Below are 22,457 nucleotides of genomic sequence, written 5' to 3'. Positions count from 1 at the left end.
GCAAGCTGATGTGGGAGATTTCCATTCCCACAGATCGAGTAATAAAAGCGAACAGACCAGACCTGGTGCTGGTTCTGGATGATCGGGCACTGCTCTTGGACGTCAGTGTCCCATTGGACCACAGGGTCAATGAGAAGGTGCAGGAGAAGATCAGCAAATACCTGCCCTTGGCAGCAGAGCTGAGGAGGATCTGGAACAAAAAGATAACTATTGTTCCAGTTATCATTGGTGCTCTGGGTGGTGTGTCAGGAACGAGCCGCAGCCACATCTTAAGCCTTGGGCTCCACGCGTCCGTGATCCAGCGGCTGCAGCAATGTGCTATTCTGGGCACCCTGAGAATTGTGCGGTCGGTGACTGGTCATGGATGGGAGAGTGGCATGGTCGGAACGGTCGGTTGACCTTATGTTAGCCTGCCCGTAATGTCTCGATGTGTCTCGGTCTGTGTGTTTTATGATTGTGGTGCATCATGTGCTGTGTGACGAGCCGAGAGGCGTGAATTTCTGCCATATGCCCCCAGTCATGTATTGTCTTTCTCTGCATATGCCGTTTTATCTCGTCTGAGTTTGTCTTGCTTGGAGTGTCCCATGTGCAGCATGCTTGGTGTTTACTACTTGAGTAGTTCTGTTATACATGACTGTGATTTTATGTGAGTATCGAAGTTGGTATACTTGAATTTTTCTCTCATGAAGTTTATCAAAATTTTGTTCAGGATTTTCTTTTATCTTCATTGATTGGTGCAGGTGCTTCACCCTTGGGTCATATGGATCCCGGTGCTGTGCTTCATGCCTCCTTTCAAGCTTTCTTTTTCTGCTTTGGGAGTGAATAAAGTCGTCATAATAATAATAATAATGATAATAATGATTATCCACACGGAAACTGATTTTGATACGTGTGTAGTTTTATCAAGCTTTTCGGAACGCCATCACGGCTTTTTCACGTGCACGCTCCTTTAGAAAGAAAGCAGCAATGCAGGGCCATGCCAAACTCTACTCGAGTAGAGTTTCGACTTTCGTATGGCCGTGCATTGCGTGTAGTATCCGGTTCCATTATCAGTCTGAACTGGACTGGCCGAGGTTCTGGTCGTTGCAAATGCAAGGCCCCCGCATCACTCGCTAATGCCGGACTTGTAAAGAGTCACCCGCTCGCCTGTAGTCTACATTGAGGACCCCGGATCATTATCATAGTCGGACACTATTATTCACGTGCGGAGGTCAGTATACCTTTCATAATTGAAATAATTGTGGATAAAATTAAAAAGAGGATTGGCACTGCCCTACTTGCCTTGTTTGTTGCCGTCCCCGTAGATCGACGTCCCATTACGTATTGGCCTAACCCCGATCATTGGCAAATCTACTACAAATACCGGTACATGCAGTAGTAGAAAGCTAAGCGTCCTCGTGTGGCGTTACCCGGGCGAATATGTAGCTAAGTGCCCTCAAAGACAAGTACAACCTCCATTTGAAGTGTGCAGTGCAGTGCAGGCCTCAGCTGACGCATTTCTCGGTACATACACGTACCTGCTGTACAGGTGCGTGCACAACAGGTATTTGTCTATAGACTAGTGTGAGATAGTTTGCAATCTGCGGGAGAGACGGTCGTCGGGGATTGTTCTGGACAATAGCCTGAACATGTTCGTCCAAAGTTACATTGTATGTGCGATAGACCAAGACTGATGTGAGTGTTATCATATTATGATAAATTGATAATGGATATCCAATCGAACTGAAGCTGCACTTTGATGATCTACAGGAAGCACTCTACATAGCATTGTAATCTTGCTGTGACGCACAGTGCTGCTCTATGAAATACGATTGTGTGCGTCAAGTCAGCGCCCTGCACCGGAGCACAGCCCTGTGCTTTCAGGTCTTTGGCTCCGCAGAGCCCGGCGTTTACTTGGCGCACACGATCGGATTTATCACGGCAATCACAGTAGAGAATAAGCGAAGCGGATATTGAATGGACAATGACTACACCATAGCTTAGTGTAGAGAATCACTGGCAATAGGCGAAGGTCTCGGGTTTGAGTCCCGGTATATATTTATTGCCGTAGTACAGTTGCAGTCTCTGCGTCGCTTATTTGCGATCAGATCTAATTGAGCAGCACTGTACATGTATTTCAAGTAGGTCCAACCAAATTCCGAAGAAAGAAAGAAAATTCCAATGAAGTGAATAACTAGTTATTTAGATTTGGGAGTGTTTTATTTAGCGAGATTTTATTCCATTATACAAGTAGACGCACTCCGACAAATAAGCATGGTACGAGCATGTACAATACGTGATGTATGCTGCATGAATGATGTCATTGTGATGTCATCGGTACGCATACTATTCAGGATGAAATGCGGGGCTCTTTCAAGCAGGGTATTTTACTACTCCCTTCTTTCACTTCGGAGCGGTCAAGCCAATTTGGTGTTTTCGCAGATCTACAATGCAGAGGTTGTGCATAACTAGAATTCTTACGGTTTGGATGTACGGGCCTGAAGTAATGAAAGCTCATATGAACTTCAAATGAACAGATCTCTGTAGACCTTCCGCTGTTACCGGCTTTCTACGTCCAAAGCTACGTAACTTTGCTATGTTGGTTGCAATTAACTCTGAGTCTCATGCCGCTAGGCAATCATCAGACAACCTGAGCGTCCTCCGCTGACATTGAGCACTCTCTGCAGCTCGGGGATCAACGGATTTGTTTTTTTTAAACCTTTGCTATGTGCGACCTTTCTAATGCATCACCCATTTCGTCCCACAGGTCTGTACACTGACATCTTGAATTAACTTCACCATTGACTTTCTGCCGCTCTGGTCTGTTCTGGGAGTTCAGGCTTTATGTACATATACTTTACTGAATCACAGCCGAATATCCTTTCTTCCATGTTCTCTATTTTTCGCCTTCACATGCTTCAGCTTTGTGCCAGTTGACCGGGAAAAACACTGGCTCACTGGACCCGTCGCTATGGCGACAGGACCAGGTCAAGATGGCCGAAAGCCAGCTGCGCAGAGCATGAGGGATGTGGAGAGGCTTATCTACAGAAACAAGAGGTAGTAGCCTGAATTGATGTGTGATACCCCCCCCCCCCCCCCCCCCCCCTGAAGCATCATACGTGATACAGTATAGTCAGTCTGTAGGAATCCGGACAAAACCGTCTCATAATTGTTATACATGTAGAAAAGAAGAAGGACAGAGGAACTGCAAGTTACACTATTACCCACTAACACCACCAGTTACTACACAATCAGCTCATGCGATAACATTGCACGACACTGACCGACGCCGTACTGACGTTCTACAACTAACTGGCTATCAGCTCTAACACATCTTGGATGCGCACTCCAACAGCCTTCCAACTTGGAAGGTTCTAAGTTATATGATTGCATAGGAGGGGAAGGTGAGTGCAACCAAGACAAGCACGAGCTGAAAGTCTCAGCTGTGAAGGACGTTGGCGGATGTACATGCATGTCGATGATAATACTGGCAAAACCATTGGACAATGCGTCAAACCACGATTCAAGGATGCAAAACAACATTCCACACAACTTATGTGGCTCAATGATGCGAAGATCAATTAAAGGGGAAGCTATGCGAACAAGAATCATGCAAAACCGAACACCTCAGTAAAACAGCACTCTTCTTTGACGATGACAATTTAGATACGCAAAAAGCAGCGCTGCAGGAGTAACAAGCAGTAGATTCACACGACGATCATTTCGCCGTATAGATAAGGACGGGCCATCAGGTGTGCAAGAATGGACTCGGATGGAGAGCCAAGGATAAATAAATAGAAAAGAACCAGGTCAATGTCGTGCAATGTTATCGCACGAGCTGATTGTTTAGTTACTGGTGGTGTTAGTGGGTATTATAGCGTAACTTATAGTTCCTCTGTCCTTCTTCTTTTCTATAAATTTATCCTTGGCTCTCCATCCGAGTTCATATACATTTAACAACATGTAATAGTGGCCTGATGATTGCATTGAGCAAGAAACTCTGAGTTGCGACAAATCTGTAAACCTCCGTTGTGCCTTTTGTGTGTAACAACATTTTCCTGGTCCCCAAATACATGTACTTGCCTTTTAAAAGTGGGCTCCACTGCAGCAGTGACACTATTAATAGCCACATGCTTTTAAACATAATATTACTGTATAGTGAAAGTATGGATAGACTATGTACAGTATGATTACTAGTACACTCTTGGTAATAGTACTGAGAGAGAATGGTGAAGCTTCCTGCTGCCTCGTACGTAGAAAGTGGTGTAGATCGGATCTGCTCTTTTCCGATCACTCTGCAATCATCGAACACCTTTTCATCGTATGGTCAGTTGTTACGCTTCGGCTTCTAAAATTGACCTAAGCAGGTTTGCAATGGTGCCCAAGCTCGCAAAGGAGCAGTTATATAGTATAGTGCTATGCTACATGGCACACACTGTGACTTGCTAACACTCAGCTAACAGTTACTTTGAAGTACTATGGTGCAAAAGTATTGATAAGACCGATACCATCATCTTGTCGCCGAGGAAACATTTTTTTCACGAAATAGTAGTGTTTGGTTACATTTACTGTATTATATGTACTTCGAAATACTAACGGATATGATTGGTGTGGCATTGAGAATGCAACCCATACCGGCACACGTGCATTGCTGATGCGCTACTTCTGTTCGTTTTGACTGTGGCGTGGATGCGCATTGCTGGTTTTCTCGCCTGTAGGTTTTGGGAAGGCAATCTATGCGTTACAACGGACATGATCGATGATTTCCAGAGAATAGACCTATTCCCCAGCGACAAGGTTTGTATTTAGTTTGCATTTTTTTGTTGTTGAAATAATGATACTGTACTGTGATAATTTCATGAAGTACCAGATTTCAGCGGGTTTCAGCCTACAGATTTTGTGTGCAATTTTGATATTCACCCCGATGCCACGGCCTGACATTGTGAGCCGGCATTCCTGTAGACCAACACCATAAAGTCCCCGTCATTGTGCCGGGGTATAACTGTTAGAAGCGAATAGTCTTGCCGTGAGCTGGTGTCGTGGACACAATGTTTTATTTGAGGGCTTTTGATCTGGAAAGCAGTAGAACTCCTCAAGCATGGGATCATGCTGCTGGATAGTGCACCCAAGACCAGCATTCGAGCGTGTCCTGCAATGTGCGCATTGGCGGTCAGCATTCTGATTGCACCGTATTGTTCTGTTCTCAGCCACCAACTACTTTGCTGTTCTTTCGCATGCAACATGCACACATACACACACACACACACACACACACACACACACACACACACACACACACACACACACACAAACACACACACACACACACACACGTGCACACACACACACAGCTCGCTGAGCTTCAGGCTTTGCAGCACCAGCATGCGGCCGACCCATTGCCATGCCAGCCCGTGAATAAGCTACTGGTAAAAATGGTGTTGCAACTCTATCAAGACCAGCCCGTTACCGTATTCCTCGCGTGCATCCGACGCCATCAGAAAGAGGTCAGTTTCTTTGACCTACGATGTGAGGTAGAAGTGTCTAGTTAACACTTTAAAAAAAGGTTTGGTATAATGACTAGACCAATGGTCAGACAGGGATTGATAAAGCCGGCATGGCATTGCTAAATAGTAAATGCAATCACCACTCAATGTAGTCACGATAGTATACCTATTCGACTTGTTGAATGTGTTGTCAGACTTGCTGCAATGAACACTCTCTTCGGGGTGTGAGCAACACACGTACAGTACTCGCACTGTCATTCGTTTAGTTGATTCGTGCAGCACCGTACAGTACAGGTCGGGGAGAATTTGGTCTTCAGAGTTGCAGTAGTGTAAGTACAGTCAACTTTTTTTGCTAATAACGACTGCGGGTATAACGACAATTCGCGAATAACGACAGAATGTCCATGCCCAGAGCAAAGTCCCATCTACCTGTATACATATAATGAGACTGCGGGTATCAGGACACTTTGCGGGTATCAGGACACTTTGCGGGTATCAGGACACTTTGCGGGTATCAGGACACTTTGCGGGTATCAGGACACTTTGCGGGTATCAGGACACTTTGCGGGTATCAGGACACTTTGCGGGTATCAGGGCACTTTGCGGGTATCAGGGCACTTTTCGGGTATCAGGACACTTTGCGGGTATCAGGACACTTTGCGGGTATCAGGACACTTTGCGGGTATCAGGACACTTTGCGGGTATCAGGACACTTTGCGGGTATCAGGACACTTTGCGGGTATCAGGACACTTTGCGGGTATCAGGACACTTTGCGGGTATCAGGACACTTTGCGGGTATCAGGACACTTTGCGGGTATCAGGACACTTTGCGGGTATCAGGACACTTTGCGGGTATCAGGACACTTTGCGGGTATCAGGACACTTTGCGGGTATCAGGACACCTTGCGGGTATCAGGACACCTTGCGGGTATCAGGACACTTTGCGGGTATCAGGACACTTTGCGAATAAGGACACTGTCCTGTTATATGCAAAGTTGACTGTAGACCAGTTAGGAGTGTGTGTTGCGATACCTATCATGTTGAACCTTTCAACTTCCTTGAGTCGGAATTTGGATGCGAAAGATTTGCCGGGATACAAAGTTGATCAAACGAACTGCCCATACATTTTCCTCAACTGGATATGTAATGCACAGCTCTCACAAAATGGGACAGTTTGTCTGACACGCTCATTGAGGCAACGGAGTCAAAGCAGCGGACATTGAGAGACGACCTACCAAGACAGTTAGGACAACTACTTGCCAAGATAGTTGGGTGTAGAATTCGACTTGAAGGACTCTTGCGTAGTCTCGCTTCTCACTGCATTCCAGTGTGGTCTGTCATTGGAGGGTGGCACGACCAAAGAAGCCAAGAAACAAAGTATGTGCAGGCGTGTTTATCCTGGAACTATTGTTTCTTTCTTCCTCAGTTGTATGTGGCCGTTCATGGAGGACAGGACGTGGGAATGGAAGGTAAGAAGAAGTGACACTACGGCTACACCTAAGTAGTCAGTGTTTCACAACCCTTTTATCATTAGAGGTGGGCTCAGCGGCTGGCTCTGCTGCTGCTCCTGCTGCTGGCAGTGCTGCTAGCATTCCAGAACACCTATTCCTTTCTCACGTGCAGTCTACCATTATTCTTGTCAGCAGCACATGCATGCACATGTATCCGCAGGCTACCAGTGACCAAGCTTATGACGCACTACATATAACTTACACAACAGAGCTGCTTAGTGAAAGCCGGTTGCATGGATATGTTAAGTTAGTGTCAATGTCCTGTTGCATAAGCGCACCGCCCAGAGCATTCCCAGCTAGTGTAACACGGCTTTATGTTATATGGCTCACATGTTGCTGTGCTTGTGGTGTTATCATGTGCCATGGTACATTGTTGTTTGAAGGTACGCTATCAATCAGTGCCGGTAGCAGTACTAGTGGACCAGTGCCAAGACAAGCTCACGGACAGCAGGAGTGCCGCATTGATCGCAGTACGTTGTGACAAGAAAACTACTAGGCCCGGCCATTTCTTTAGCAGCTTTAACCTCCTCTTTCATGCCGCTTTGAAGTATTGTCCATCGCACTGTGTAACATCATGACTATGAAATCACAGTGCAATCACGTGAATCTCCACACGTATTAGAGGTGAAACTGTGGTATTAATTAAAGCATCCAAACTACCCCGAAACCACAGTGACAATGTGATTGCTGTGTAAACCGCTGGTGTAGGTTTGTATCCTGAGGAGGTTGTCCACTTTGAAGACAGCGAGGTCTACCGGGAACGACAAGCGGCTATGGAGGCTGAATCTGACGAGGACATGGATGTTGATGGTGAGCGACTGACTGGTGTACATGCAAGTTTGACCTCGCTGCTAGTCCCTTAGCCAAAACGGTAGATGTTAAAAGTTGTCGAGGAGGGGGGGGGGGGGCTCCACAGCCATCGACCGCAGTGATCACGTTGGCGGCACACACACTAACGCACATTTACCCATATGTGCGAGTTTGAGTGACCCAACTGGACTTCACTGAGCAACACTGTAAAAAGCCTCTTGTATGGGCGAAATCAAGAGTAGATAAACAAGAGTGTGCAGCTCGCGGATGGGTTGGCCCACGGCGGAATTTTTTGTTGACGTAATCTTTTCGACGACGCACGCGCTGCGAGCCTTTTGGAGAGTTTCCCTGGTGCACTTGGCTGGGCTTTATACTACAAGGTCGGTGCCCAGCACGTGCTCTCACACTGCTCTGCGGCAGAATCCGCGTTTCTCTGAAAAAAGGTGACGTCAACAAAAAATTCCGCCGTGGGCGCGGGGTATCTGCAGATTGTGCAGGAGAGATCCGGAGTTGCACACTCTTGTTTATCTACTCTTGGCGAAATGAATTGCACATATCATCAAACAAATTCAAATTCAGTAGACTACTTTGAAGTACAGCAATCAATTTAAATGCTAGTAAATCAATTGGAACACAAAATAAAAAAGTAAAAATCAATTGGAACACAAAAAGAAAAGAAAAAAACACCCTACAGGATAGTGATAAGATCTTCTGCACCTCAGTTCACGCCACAGTGCGTCCTCTCGCTTAGCAAGTTTGCAGCGCCGGCTCTGCGCTCAGCGCACCGAGTGCTAGTCTGGCGCCTGCTGCTGTTGATGTAACTCCGTCTTAGTGATTGTGTTACGTGTGTGGGTTATGCTCGTATGTACACTGATACCTCGGTAACTTCGAAATGTCCGTAACTCCGAATCACATACAATTTCATGGGAAAAGGCCATATAACGGTACATGGCATATGGCGTCGCAATTTCCACACAGAGTGACAAAAGTGTAATAATATATCCACTCGGAAACTCGCCCAAAGGGTGTCCAGTAGGCCGAAGTCAGGTCCGTAACTTCGGAGTCCGGACACCCGACGTATCAGTGCATTGCCTTGTTTAAGAGAACTGTTCCACGGCGCAGTCCACTCTCTGCATTTAATTCAGTGAGCTGTTTGTGTTGATTGCATCCAGGTGGTAGCCAGAGTATTGGAGCGGAAGGTGGCTCGTTCCCTGCAGACGACGAGAGTTTGAACGTCATCATACCGCCAGGTGCCCTGGATCACCCCACAGAGGTGTTTGCATGCGCGGCAGACATGCAGAAGACGGTAGACACGGAGCATGGGCCAGTCTACATTGGCAGGGTGAGTAAGGTGTTCCAGCCCGGATTGTATCGCGGTAGAAACTTGAAACCAAGACTACTATGAACCAAACTAATTGGTGAAATGGGTGAAAATTCAGCTAAATTGATCATTTTAGCACTTGAAACCCAACCTAATAGGTGAGATGGGTAAAAATTCAGTTAAACTGTGATTGTTTAGCCCTATAGGCCTGTGGACTTGTGCGTGGAATCACAGTACACTCGGACGTCTCTTATCCGGGCACCTTGGGACCGGGCACTGCCCGTATCTCAGATTGGCCGTATCTCAGAATAACTCATCTACCATGTATCATATCACTTTTTGAAGAAGTTTATTTGGAACGTATTGCACATGTTCAGGATACAAAAGGAACCCATTGCTAAAAATGTGTGGATTACACAGGTTGGCAGTGAAAAATAAGCACTTCCGAATACGGAAAAAGTTCAAAACCCCCAAATTCGAAGTATTTGTGCTATAGGAACTCAAGCTAAAGGTGCCCGGTAAAGAGACGTGCCCGTATCTGAGGCGTCCGGATAAGAGGCGTTTGGGTGTAGTATTTCTGACTGTACCAAGCTCAAACCTGGCTAGAACTTGAAGTGGCGACCTTCTGCTTTGGATTTGATCAGTTAACTGTTTTCTGTGTGCCCTGCACCTGGGATGTCTACTAAAGACAGGTTGGCCGTGAACTGCATGCTGTGTTCATGCTGTGTTCATGCTGTGTTCATGCTGTGTGTGCATGCTGTGTTCATGTGTGTGTTCATGTGTGTGTTCATGTGTGTGTTCATGTGTGTGTTCATGTGTGTGTTCATGTGTGTGTTCATGTGTGTGTTCATGTGTGTGTTCATGTGTGTGTTCATGTGTGTGTTCATGTGTGTGTTCATGTGTGTGTTCATGTGTGTGTTCATGTGTGTGTTCATGTGTGTGTTCATGTGTGTGTTCATGTGTGTGTTCATGTGTGTGTTCATGTGTGTGTTCATGTGTGTGTTCATGTGTGTGTTCATGTGTGTGTTCATGTGTGTGTTCATGTGTGTGTTCATGTGTGTGTTGCAGAGCATGCACACATAGTATATTGTACTGCCGTGGACATGGAAATCCAGTCGAATGACCGGCGCCGGCGCCCTCAGTGCGTACGGAACGTTGCCATGCAGTGCCCATGTCCATCCTATGCGACCAGCGAGCTGCATGCAGCACATAAATGAATGTGTGTACCATAAGTATGCGTATTCACGGCGGCATGGCCAGCGCCCTGGGGCCGCTAGACGTGCGACCGGATTTCCATGTCCACCACAGTACAGTACTGGTTGTGTCATTGTAACGACGGTCTTAAAAAAAGGGCTTTGCAATGCTTTAAAGTCTTGACCTCTCCGTCTACTGCTGTATGCATTGCAAACTCTCATACTCTCAGGTGCTGTTTTTCGGCGAGCACGGTACAACGTTCAGAAGGCCAGCCACTGTCACGGTAACGGATCATAACACCATGCCGGGTAACAAGGTGAGACGATGTGAAAGTGCAGCATAGCGTGTTACCGCACTACACCGTGTTGGTTTCATTGCACACAACATAGTACAGCGAAACCTGTCTAAGACGACCGCTCAAGAGACCTTCAAAATGTGGTCCCGGTAACAAGGTGGTCTCCTTATCCAGGGTCATTTGACTGAAAACAGCATCCCTTGGTCCTGATTGCAGTGGTCTTCTTGGACAGGTGGTCGCCTTATCCGAGTGGTCGCCTTGAGAGGCTTTACTGTACTATCAAGGGGTCCACTAGTATGAATGATGCCGATGGCTGTTGTCCAGGGAGTCGTAGCTCACAGGGAAACGACACGAGACCATAGTGCACGTACCCGGAATTATGTGCATTTCGACCCTGGGTTTATAAGTTCTACGGGACCTATGGTTTACGGACCGCGATGTTGACCTGCTGTCCCCAAGCGTGGCCCAGACAAGATATGTCATACGCGAGTGTGTGTAGATCGGCCTTGCTCTAAGGGCGACTGTAGCAGGCAGCCTGGGAGGTAAGCTTAAGTGATACCATTGCCAAAGTTGTTTTCCTGTATGCTACACATCCTTGCTTTAGTCTGGGTGATGATGGCTTTGTGCTCTATGGAAAGACGAGCTAAAACGGGTTTCCTTTGGGTACCATGGAGTGGCCGATACAGACCAGCTTTACTGTGTGTGTGTGTGTGTGTGTGTGTGTGTGTGCGTGCGCGCGCGCATAGCACAAGTTGCTATGGCTTCTGCTGTAGCATCACTATCATCGCCTCCGGTGATGGGCGTCAAATGGTCAAATGGTGTGCGCGCGTGTGTGAAGTATGTGCTTAGGAAAGGTCACTGTGGCATGGTTACTCCATACATACATGCATGTGTACAGTGCTGGCCACAGAAATCCAACCGCTGATATAATCATGTCTTGTGCTCGGAGTGACGCAGTCCCTGTGCCCTGTAGCCGGGCAGCCAAGCTCCCGTCCCTATGTGCAACGTGCAAGTCGCGGCGCAGTTCTCAAACTAGAAGTCAGATACCACTGACCAGCACTCCACTTGTGTCGCTACACGTACGTTCATGATCCGATGCGTCTCTACTCTCCGCTGTAGAAAGCTTCCTCAGAGATACACCAGCTATAACATGACTTTAGTAGGAGCACACACTTCAAGTTCTGCAACAAATTTCTGAATTGTTCACTCTCTGCTGTAGGTGTACATATTTGGTAGTGACACAGCTATCGACGAGCTGCCACACTTCACAGATGTAACCGAGACCTGCAGGCCAAGGCTTGACACGGAACAACACACCATCACGTTCCAGATTGATCACTTCAGCTTCTACGGTAAGCCACTTGGTGTGCGCTATCACAGAACCAGGCAACCAGTCTTTCCACGAGTCTTTGCTAGGAATTACCTGTATGCACCTGGTGTGTGCAGTATTGTGTTTTAGACTTGCGTATTATGAGTGAGAACCTGCAGGGTTCCCCAGTGGAGGGAAGGGATTTCCCCTTCTACCTCTTCTTGCGGATTGGCATTGTAACTGCTGTAAAAAAAAAGGAGGGGGGTTGGCGAGGTACACGCAAAAAATATCCGCACACACTGCACATCATGAACGGTGATGCAAACCGGTTTCAATTTCTAACACAGAGGCATTTCTTATCGGGCTTGAACGTAATTGCATCAGGAGTGAACAAGTGCTGACAAATAGTCCGATCCGGTGGTGTGTCTACCGTGACTGTAATTGCAGTTTGTTTGAATAATCGGGTAACATTCAGTACTGCATGTCCCTACTGATGTCCTGCAGTTTATGCCATCGTGGCTGTTTCGGTACCGATTGCGACCATTGCATACCTACTACAGAACTGCGAGGTGCGTGTTTACGTTTACGCCAAGCATCCCATCGAATCCGACTCATTCAAGCTGCAGGTGATCGTAGGTAAGTACATGCCTAAATACTAGTGACTTTGTAGCAGTGATGGCATAAAGCTTTTAAAGCTTTTTTCTTCACTTTCATGCGCATGCATATAACTAGAGAGAGAGAGCTGACGTCGTGCAGCGAGGTCGCTACACACGTACCCAAATGGGGAATAGCAAATTGTACTTCAGTGCTTGGTATCCAAATATACTTTATTATAGAAAATAAAAAGGACCAAGGAACTACAAGTTATGCTATAATGTCCACTAACACCACCAGGTACTAAACAATCAGCTCATGCGACATTATAGCGTAACTTGTAGTTCCTTGGTACCCTTTTCTATAAATTAATCCTCGGCTCTCCATCCGAGTCCAAATATACTTAATAATATGGAAAAACGTGCCCGTGCCCCGAATAATGTCCATGTTAGGCAAGTGTACATCTTCTCAGAGTACATACTAGAAGTAGGTGAGTCCCGATGTAACCTGTAATTCTCTGCAGTACCGTTGGGGCTGCACGAGTTGGGAAAGAGACGTTTTGAAAGCACCTGTGTCTGAGTGGACGACGGGCTTCTCGTGTGCTCCAGACGCAGTCGCTAGTCAGTCAAGTGTCAAGTCGTTCGGCAGGAAGCGCAAGTGTCGTCTCGGAAGGTTGAGAACGAACTGCCTCTTCTATCCTCGCCACGCCACACCTCAAAACGAACTAGTCAGTGGTTTTTCTCTAGAGCTAGAGAGAGAGCTTTTCATAGTTTACTTCAAGCGGCGACGGAAGAACTCATAATGGAGAACTAACACTGACAACGAATGACTGACGACTGTCAACAAACGTCTGACTCTGACAACGAACGACTGACAACTGACGACGAACGTCGGACAACTGACTCTGACAACGAACGTCTGACAACTCACGACGACCGTCGGACAACTGACGACGACATGGCAAAAGGAAAACATGATATCAGAAATTGGTGCCCTCGTCAGCACAAAAGGTGGTGTACTCAGCACAAAAAGGTGCACGTGTCAACAACAAAGCAGCGCAGCAGCATGTACGGGTCAGCAACAAAGCAGCGCAGCAGCATGTACGGGTCAGCAGCACAGAGACACAAATACAGCAGCAGCTACGACGAAGAGATAACACGTGCAGGCGCAGGTACAACACAAGCTTTGACGTTCGGAGCAGACACTTTCTTTTACCAATTTCCGCCGGAGTCGCAACATCTTCGTTCGTATTGTATTCCGATGTAGTCTACATTCAAGCATGACTTAGTGCCATCACCATCTGTATGCTCAAGCATGGTCTTGGTAGGGCCATCTGCTTCAGTTGCTTGCACGCTCGCGTGGCAAAGAAAGTACATGATTGTATTCTAATTCACTCAGCCGCTGATCATTCTTGTTTGAATCTTCTTGTTCAGAACGGCCCGGACCCAGCCCAACACCGCCAAAGCAGGGATACTATGAAGTGGGAGATGACCATGATAAAGTGTTGATGGCGTGCTTTGACAACTCGATCGACATTATGCTGGAGTCAACCGCGGCGGGAGGTAGTGCAATTGCAGGCAGCGGTCACATCCAACCGTGGAAACTGGAGAAGGGGTCAGAGAGACGGCTGGAACAGGGAATGGAATGCCCGGATAGTCTGAGTCCGGTGTTGGTGCGCAACGAGGAGAGTGACATGCAGCCGTATCCGTTCTCGGCGGCGTTTGTGTGCGAGACATGCCGCGTTGGCACCAAGTTCCTCGTGAATTTTAGAATTGACAAAGCAAAGGTGGATGAACAGCACTCGAAATCTTCACCTGTAGCGCCGGCGCCACGGAAACCTCCGCCACCATGTCCGCACCATACGAGTGGCACGCCAGTCCCACCGATACGCATGATGAGCATCCGGAAACGGGCTCTGGAGTTGATAAAGGACTACCTAGCACGCGACACTGGCCCGGGAGATATCGGTGTTATGCTGGAGCAGATTGCCGATTGCCGTGTTTTGTCACCCGGATGTAACGATTATCGGTGCGTAGTGGAGCTGAATGACAGAAATCTTCACCAGGAGGCCATGAGACATCTAGTGGCTGTTGTGGTGAGGCGGCAGAATGCCGCATTTGACTGCTTTGTGCACGCTGTGTGGCAATTCCGGCATCATTTGGCCGATCAACTCCTGGACTCTGCGCAAGAAGATCGCCGCCAGTATGCTAAGCCGAAGTAATGCAGTGCTGCCATTGCATGTTGGTATGTGTGCACATACATGTACACATGCATACACCCACACGCACACAAACCATGGTTTGCTGGACATGCAGCATGTACGTGTCGGGAAAGACCTGAAGCAACTTGAGACGGCACGGGCCATGCGAATATCTTCTGGGGAAAGGTCTTCATCAACAAGGTGTGAGAAGATCACTGCTCCTGTGGATCACGGTACATGTGAGAAAGCACTTGAACTATCTCATAACACCATCGCTGTGCATGGCAGCCCGGCAGCCTTGGATGAGTACGGTGCAAGCACAGCAAAGCATGGTCTTGAGCAGAGAGTAGTAAAATACCTACTCCCTGGTCTTGAGATTGCCGCAGGCCGGTACTCTACAGTCCTAGCGGAGACCAGGGAGTAGTAAAATACTGGTATTTTACTACTCCCTAGCAGAGACCATAGAGCGGCGGCCATGTGTGTTGCGCTTCTGCGGAAGTAGCGGCTTGATCTGTGAAGGCATTATCTTAAACTATTTCTCTAACTTTACGTCCCCTCCCCTGCATGAAGCTGCTGATGTACCTGATGAGTTTTGCGTACAATACCGACTGGTTCGGTGGATAATACATGCAACAATTTATCGGTACCTTTTTAGATTCAGATACTGGTAATTATCAAGACTGACTGTATCTCTAAGAACTTGTGTGCATACTTAAATTTTGTATTTATTCAACATTTCCTGGCTTGTCAAACGACTGCCAATGACAAAAATTAATAATGAATGTGAAATGAAGGGTGATAGCCAACCACGACAACTATCCGAAACAGGACAAACAGTAAAAGGCATGAAAAAATCGAAAGTCGAAAATGACCAGAGGCTAAGGGAGTACTTGTAATTAAATTGTGTAATACCACGTATAATGGCATGCACTGTACAGTGCTGCTCAAGGCAATCTGATCGAGTGAGTCAGCGTTGCACCCCCGGCCCCGGCACCAGTGAACAATCCCAGTGTTTGTAGGTATAGGGCTGCACAGCACTCAGCGTGTACTGGACTCACACAATCGCATTTCTTTGAGCAGCAGTGTGCATCCGTTGGCAGTCGTGTGCATGCTGCGCGTAGGTGATAAGAGTATTAGTTCTACCGCTGTTCGTTTAGGGGGGGGGGGGGGAGAGGAGGCTAACAAGAGAATATAGTCAATACCCACCCAATGCTGTATACACAGTATTTTCAAGCTAACACCCAATTCTCTTTTGCATAAAAGTATTCACTGCACTTGTTACAAATCTCGCCTCGAGTACGACATCCACTCGTCAGCGTAAATGAAGAATGGCGCCCAAGCCAAGTGTTCATCCCTACCTGGTCGTTTCACAATCCGGACATTACGACTGGGCAATAGACCAAACTTGAAAAGCTTCAATTCAAGATAATATACGGGTATGTAGGTAAAAAAATTCAAATGCTTCCACGACCAGAACTACTATGTATTTCCCAGAAGAAGAAAAAATATATCGAAAGAAGAATAAGTAGATGTCCACTGTCCAGTGACGTAATCCAGTGGTTAGGTGTTCAGTTGAACTATGGTGCATGTGAGTGCTTCTTCACTCACTGAAATGACTCAGGACCGGGATGTGTGCAAGGGAGAGTCGCCTGCTCCACACTCGGGATTGTGACGCGGGGCGGGTGGAAGCAGATGTCGGCGCATGTCGTATACCAACTCTCCCGAGGACATGTAGAGGTTGGAGCATGGCGTATACCAGCTCTACCGAGGACATGTAACATAGAGTAGATACACAGTGACCTGGCTCGCGAGCTGAGCAGCTTCCACGACAGGACACACCAGTAGTCTGCTTACCGCCGGCAGCTGTGCAAGGGAGAGTCTTCCTGTCAGCACACTCAGGATCGTGACGCAAGACAGATGGCAGCAGCAGCAGAGCTTGGCGTACGGCATGGTCAACTCGCCGAGGAGAGCATGTCGAGTAGATGTACACCGGCTTGACTCGCCAGCTGAGCAGCTTCCATGGCCGCACAAACTCTGCTTACACCGGAGCAGCAGCGCCAGAGTTGATATTCAGTTAGTAGGAGGCCCAACACGAATCCAGGTAGTCTTGTCTTCCACCTCTGTTTTCTTTGTAGTTCTAGAGCCTTCGTTGTTGGTACACGGACCACTGATCATAAGTCCGTACGGCAGTGTATCTTTACTCCCATGTGACTTCTTGTGAAAGCAGTGGAGTACTAGTGCCTCCACTCAAGAGTGCAGCAGTAGTAGCGGCAGCAGGGCGTTGTTATTAGCTTTCATGCGGCGACCGAGAGAAGCGGAATTCAGCACAAGCGACATGCAGAGAGTGGCGGTGGACAGCCAGTGTTCCTACTCACACCTTCACTCTCACGTCCGGTCGCCATCAACATCAAGATGAGCAGTGGTTCGGCAAGGCGCTGCGAGAGGATTGGGCACACCTGCCGGATCTGACGTACACCATAGCGCTTGCGATAGGGGGAAAGACGGGCGACACTCACAGCAGCTTCAAGTGACCGGTGACCGCGTCGACCTGCGACGACGGGCCGAAAACAACCATGACGGTGGTTGAGCCAGCTGGCACCTTCACACACAACCAACAAAAACACACGCACACACACACACACAACCAACAAACATACACACACTCAACAAAAACAAACACACACACCGTCGTGTTGATATTGCAATGAGTGCGTGCGGCTTTCAGCGCGGCATGTATGTAACCAAGCACCACCTATGGTCGATCACCTTTCCTTCGATGCATATCCCGGTCTATTATTCATGAGGTTGAAGTACTAGTACGCAGTCAGATGGTCTCTAGGTCTGAAGAGAGTGTTGTCATTCAAGAGTTGTCGCTACATTCCAGGTTGTTATTCACGAGATTGATTGTATACAGAGTAGAGTCCATATCAAGAGGTGAAACCAACAGACCTATCGGGCAGGGTCCGGCCATTATCACGCCCGTAGGGCAGAGTTGGTCGGCAGCTGCACAGGGCAGCCATTATTTTACACAAGACACAAGCACAAGCAGCATACACACACATACCTGTGTCCTGCCCGCATCCGAGATCAGCAGTGAGGGCAGCAGTAGCGCGTGTGCCTTGGCCAACAAGGCCTGCAGTGCAGCAGTGTCCTGTGCCCGGACGGCAATCTTCTTGCTCCTGGACAGCCAAGCAACATAGCCCAGCAAAAAAGGTCATAGCATCAGGGCCATACAAGCAACACAACAAGAGCTAGGCGAGTGCTAGTAGATTGTGGACGCGAAAGAAGCACACTGATTTTACCACGCAGCGTAACGTACTGTAAAGCCTGTCTAAGACGACCGCTCAAGGGACCTTCAAAACGTGGTCTCCGTATCCAGGGTCATTTGACTGGAAGTAGCATCTCTTGGTCCTGTTTTCAGTGGTCCTCTAGGACAGGTGGTCGCCTTATCCGAGTGGTCGCCTTGACAGGTTCCACTGTACATGCATTTGCTGGACAAGTGTGCCCGCCAACCCCCCGGGGGCGCTACCTTTTCACCACCGACATTAATTCAAGAGAAGGCACTATCTCTCTAATCTGACTACACACACTGGAGCACAGCTACACAAGGACGGAGTTTATAGTGCCGAAATATCAGAAATGAGAAAAGAAACTGCCAGGCAGAAGAAGATTTCTTGCAGTAGGGCTCCATCCCGAGCAGAGCTGTATTCTTCATCATTCATCTCCAGGAGATACGGATGGCACCTTTCAACATAGTGTTCTGATCAAGTGAGTGCGACATTACACCGTACAGCAGTGACATGAGTGTAAACACACACACACACACACACACACACACACACACACACACCATGTACCATGTACCATGTACACACACACACACACACACACGCCAAGAAGCGTACCCACGTGACTCCCAGGCGGCCAGCCAGTTATCAATAGGCGAGCCCATGTCGCGCATAGCACTGTAAAGTGCTAGCACAGCGTGTCCAGCCTGGCTGACAATCTTGCCGGTGCCCATCTTCAAGGACATGTTAACCACAAGCACCATCTTGTAGGTATCCACTTCCATAGGCATGACCGGCGCCACTGCTGCTTCAGGGAAATAGCCGGCAATCTGGTGCACAACCAATACAGAAGAACATGTACAGTGGATTGCTGTGCACCGCGTAATGTATGCGTACAAGCATTTCAATTGCTTGCGCTGCTTGATGGCTTCAGTGCGGCAGGGTGGAGCAAGCAGACCTTCTTTTTGAGACCTTCTCCACAATCAAACCGATGTAGTGCAACTTGCCTTTAGAAAATAGTCTCTCATGCCGTTAGAATTAGACTATGCTGTATGTTGCACTGCCAGCATGACTAGACCGGGTACCCGGGTTTCTTTCTGTCCACCGTGCAGGGGGTCAACAAACACAGTACTGACAGTACATGCACTCAGCTTGAATCGCAAATGCCCCCCCCCCCCCCCCCCCCACACCTCAGCTTTGGCAAAGACATAATGTGTGTTATCATAGTAAAATAACGATTTTCAAGGTGATCCACTTCCGTGCGGGTGTGGAAATGTCTTACATTGGGTTCGTCGTTGAGGTCGGGATCATCCACGTGCTCAATAACCCAGGACAAGGCTTCATCAGCAACAGCATTGCCTGTTGCGTACAATGCCTTTGGCACAACACAAACACACACACACAAGCACACACACACACACACACACACACACAAGCACACGCAAGCACATCCAAGCTGCTCAATCGAGTCATGTCGTTAAGAAAACAATTTGAATGCGAAAGAGCATGCGTACCAAACACCAAAAAATGCCATACCAAAGGTGTGTGTGTGTGTGTGTGTGTGTGTGTGTGTGTATGTGTGTATGCGTGTGTGTAAGTGTGTTCTCCAGAGTACAATCGTGTTGAGGACCATGTTGACCTGAACAAGTGCAGCGCAGTGCAGAGGTCTAGACTGCATGGTAAATCGAGGCACCTGCAAAGCTCATCACCACTCATGCTCAGCAGATCCCTCAAAGTTGATGCTTATCGAGAAAGTCTATTATAAATGCAGGGAACACAGAACATGCATGGGTTTTCCAAAGGAAGGCACACACACAGTGCAAAAAGAAAAGAAGAAAAAAACTTCCAGTACCTTAACGGCGGCATTTCGCGAAACGCCCATGTTCACAAGGCCCTCAAGGTGTACACCATTGGGTTCCCAGGCTACTGGCGGCGCAATTGAAGCAATGGCTCTTACTGCAGATATCGTTTCAGCAAGTGACACTTCTGCAAAGACCAGAAAAACAACACGGCAGTCAGTGGTTGTAAACTTCCCCGCCAGAATTTCACACACGGCTGCAGCGGTGAAGAAAATGGCTAAACCAGCTTGCAATGATGACCGGCATGTACTATGGCAGCTGACAGCATGTTGAATACTCTTAATTTCAGAAATTTTAGGTGCTCAATATTTTCAGTATGAGGGCAAAAGGCCAGGTTAGGTGAACAGAAATTTTAGGTACAGAGAAGCAGTTTCCTATTGGATTCTGTGCATTAGTGTTTGTTCGATTTACTGAATTTTTTTGGTATGAAACAGATGCACCGAAAGTACCGAAAATAAAAGTACACCGAAAATGTGTGAAGTTATAGTAATTAAATCTTTTCCTCCAAGGCAGAGAACGAGGTTAGTCAAACATTGATGTCATGGGATCCAAGTGCAACAGTAATCCCTGATACTGATACTGTGATGTGAATCGACCCCCAATGCACCAGGTGTGCATTGGGGGTCGATTCACATCACACACACACACACACACACACACACACACACACACACACACACACACACACATACACACACACACACACACACACACACACACACACACATACCATGCACACACACACACATACCATGCACACACACACACACACACACACACACACACACACACACACACACACACACACACACGGCTTTGCCAGCTGTGTGGATTGGGCAGTTATCTGGCGCTAGTCTTGATCTGGTTCATTCAGATCCAGTCTGCTACCGTTGATATAAGAGAAAAAACTGTGGGTGCACATGTACATCGAATGCATTTCCAGATTAGCGTACTGCTCTTGCGACGGGCGCACATAGTACATGATGTGTATGTGTGCGTGCGCGTGTGTTGTATGCGTGTGTGTGTTGTATGCATGTGTGTGTTGTATGCGTGTGTGTGTGTAGACCATAGACACCATGAGTAGAGAATAGACAGCACGCAGGATTCAGGATCAAGCCAGGACGGGATGCACCTTATGCTCTACAACCACCGTCCTACTATCTCCGGGTATCATACTCGCTGAGAAACTGATGGCAAGCTTGCACAGTGCATACACATCTTCTCGAGACAGCTACTGCATGCAGCTAGACATACAGTGCTGCGTAGTGAAAAGGAAACCTGTGACTGCAAGTTAAGTCAGCACTGCACTTACCTGTACAACGCCCGGCCATGGGAGAAAATGGCCGACGGGGTTGGGCGGCATGTACGGAAACACCATTGCTGTATACATCTTGCGATGCAGCCGACACCGGCGGTACTTCAGAGGCACTGTGTACCGCCGCCAGACTAGACTCTCCTTCTGCTTCAGTTGGCATTGCCGCTCCATTGCTGCCGCTCTCATCCTGGAAACTCATGGTGCTGGTCAAGAGAAAGAAACCTGTTCAAACACAGCAAAGAGGATACTACTAGAAGAGATGCACCTCCATTGCTGGTAATGCATTCAAGCTGAGCTACTTCACCGTGTGCGTTTGTGTGTGTGTGTGTGTGTGTGTGTGTGTGTGTGCTGAAGACACCGGGAGAACAATAATCAAGTGCGCACAAACTGTGTGTAAAATTCAGGACGCTATGGGTGCAACCGTTACACATAATTTAGACCTCTTAGACCTCCATAGCACTCTATTCGTGTCACGAGGACAGGTAAATTTGCGGTGATTGAGTAGCACCCTTTTTTTCCGCAGCAAATGTGTACACCATCAGGACTCGAACCAGGGGCCTTCGCTTGAGGCCAGCGATGCTCTAACCACCGAGCGACAAATCAATAAAACTAATTTTATCAAAAAGTATTCTTTCTAGACCAAAGAGTGGTATATTTGATAACATTTAATAACGATAGAAATTTTTATGATACTTCTCCAGAAGTATCGTAAAAATTTCTATCGTTATTAAATGTTATCAAATATACCACTCTTTGGTCTAGAAAGAATACTTTTTGATATTACAATGAGAGTGAATAATCAACGGCTTGTCCACCAACTCTAAAACTAATTTTTCTCTCAACTATTGAGAACTCAACGCAGTGAGTGGGCAGCAACTGAATAGAGCAGTGGCTGTCAGTTAACAAACCCCCTTTTTCTCTGTAGCTCATGACAAATGAATTGCTGCACTATTTATACAGCATATTGGGGGAAAAATTGTGATGAAACGTACACAGGCTGAATGCACTGATTTGAGAAGTAATGGGTGGTTAAATAGTATACTGTAAATATACAAAATTTCGGCGCTGCAAAATTTCGGCACTTCACGATTTTTGACATTTCGGCGGCGATTTATTTTCGGCGTGGGGTAGAGGGCATGGTATAGTGCGACATATGCTGTGAAAAATTTCATCGGCGTTTTAATTTAGTCGTTTTGGGTCGGTGCCGAATATAGCCGAAATTAAATAGCTGCCGAAAATTTGTATATTTACAGTACTGCGACATTGATCCATACCATG

General features: G+C 47.4%; 2 protein-coding genes across 5 annotated transcripts; one reads left to right on the top strand and one right to left on the bottom strand.

Annotated features, from left to right (window-relative positions):
* Positions 1-998: 998 nt before the first annotated feature.
* LOC135822527 (uncharacterized) lies at positions 999-21,183 on the top strand. 4 transcript variants are annotated; one of them, XM_065335313.1, is made up of 13 exons: positions 999-1,210; positions 2,902-3,036; positions 4,698-4,776; positions 5,331-5,483; positions 6,911-6,953; positions 7,379-7,465; positions 7,704-7,805; positions 8,978-9,147; positions 10,550-10,636; positions 11,835-11,967; positions 12,429-12,560; positions 19,616-19,684; positions 20,929-21,183. In XM_065335313.1, the coding sequence occupies exons 2-13, from the start codon at positions 2,951-2,953 to the stop codon at positions 20,946-20,948; spliced, it is 1,161 nt and encodes a 386-aa protein (XP_065191385.1). In that variant the 5' UTR covers positions 999-1,210; positions 2,902-2,950; the 3' UTR covers positions 20,949-21,183. The 4 variants fall into 4 exon arrangements, with proteins under 4 accessions (XP_065191385.1, XP_065191386.1, XP_065191383.1 ...); XM_065335314.1 differs by lacking the exon at positions 19,616-19,684; XM_065335311.1 differs by lacking the exons at positions 19,616-19,684; positions 20,929-21,183 and adding an exon at positions 13,952-15,446 and having other exon boundaries at positions 1,002-1,210.
* Positions 16,114-21,378, bottom strand: LOC135822528 (probable peptidyl-tRNA hydrolase 2). Its single transcript, XM_065335316.1, has 6 exons — positions 21,177-21,378; positions 19,858-19,991; positions 19,288-19,380; positions 18,624-18,835; positions 17,783-17,897; positions 16,114-17,317 (listed from the first exon to the last, which is right to left on the bottom strand). The coding sequence occupies exons 1-6, from the start codon at positions 21,376-21,378 to the stop codon at positions 17,231-17,233; spliced, it is 843 nt and encodes a 280-aa protein (XP_065191388.1). The 3' UTR covers positions 16,114-17,230.
* Between the last annotated feature and the right edge of the window lie 1,079 nt (positions 21,379-22,457).

This window comes from Sycon ciliatum, chromosome 8, assembly GCF_964019385.1.
Source record: "Sycon ciliatum chromosome 8, ocSycCili1.1, whole genome shotgun sequence".
Taxonomy (NCBI): Eukaryota; Metazoa; Porifera; class Calcarea; order Leucosolenida; family Sycettidae; genus Sycon; species Sycon ciliatum.
The sequence above is the reverse complement of the archived record's forward strand: the minus strand, read 5'-3'. Positions and strand labels throughout refer to the sequence as shown.

Excerpts from the sequence above, each read along its gene's own strand:
- LOC135822528 (XM_065335316.1), bottom strand. The coding sequence starts at position 21,378 with ATGAGTTTCCAGGATGAGAGCGGCAGCAATGGAGCGGCAATGCCAACT. Across the intron at positions 19,381-19,857 it reads CGCGAAATGCCGCCGTTAAG|GCATTGTACGCAACAGGCAA; the intron begins GTACTGGAAGTT and ends GTTGTGCCAAAG. Across the intron at positions 18,836-19,287 it reads ACCTCAACGACGAACCCAAT|ATTGCCGGCTATTTCCCTGA; the intron begins GTAAGACATTTC and ends GTTGTGCACCAG.
- LOC135822527 (XM_065335311.1), top strand. The coding sequence starts at position 2,951 with ATGGCGACAGGACCAGGTCAAGATGGCCGAAAGCCAGCTGCGCAGAGC. Across the intron at positions 3,037-4,697 it reads CTTATCTACAGAAACAAGAG|GTTTTGGGAAGGCAATCTAT; the intron begins GTAGTAGCCTGA and ends TCTCGCCTGTAG. Across the intron at positions 12,561-13,951 it reads CAAGCTGCAGGTGATCGTAG|AACGGCCCGGACCCAGCCCA; the intron begins GTAAGTACATGC and ends CTTCTTGTTCAG.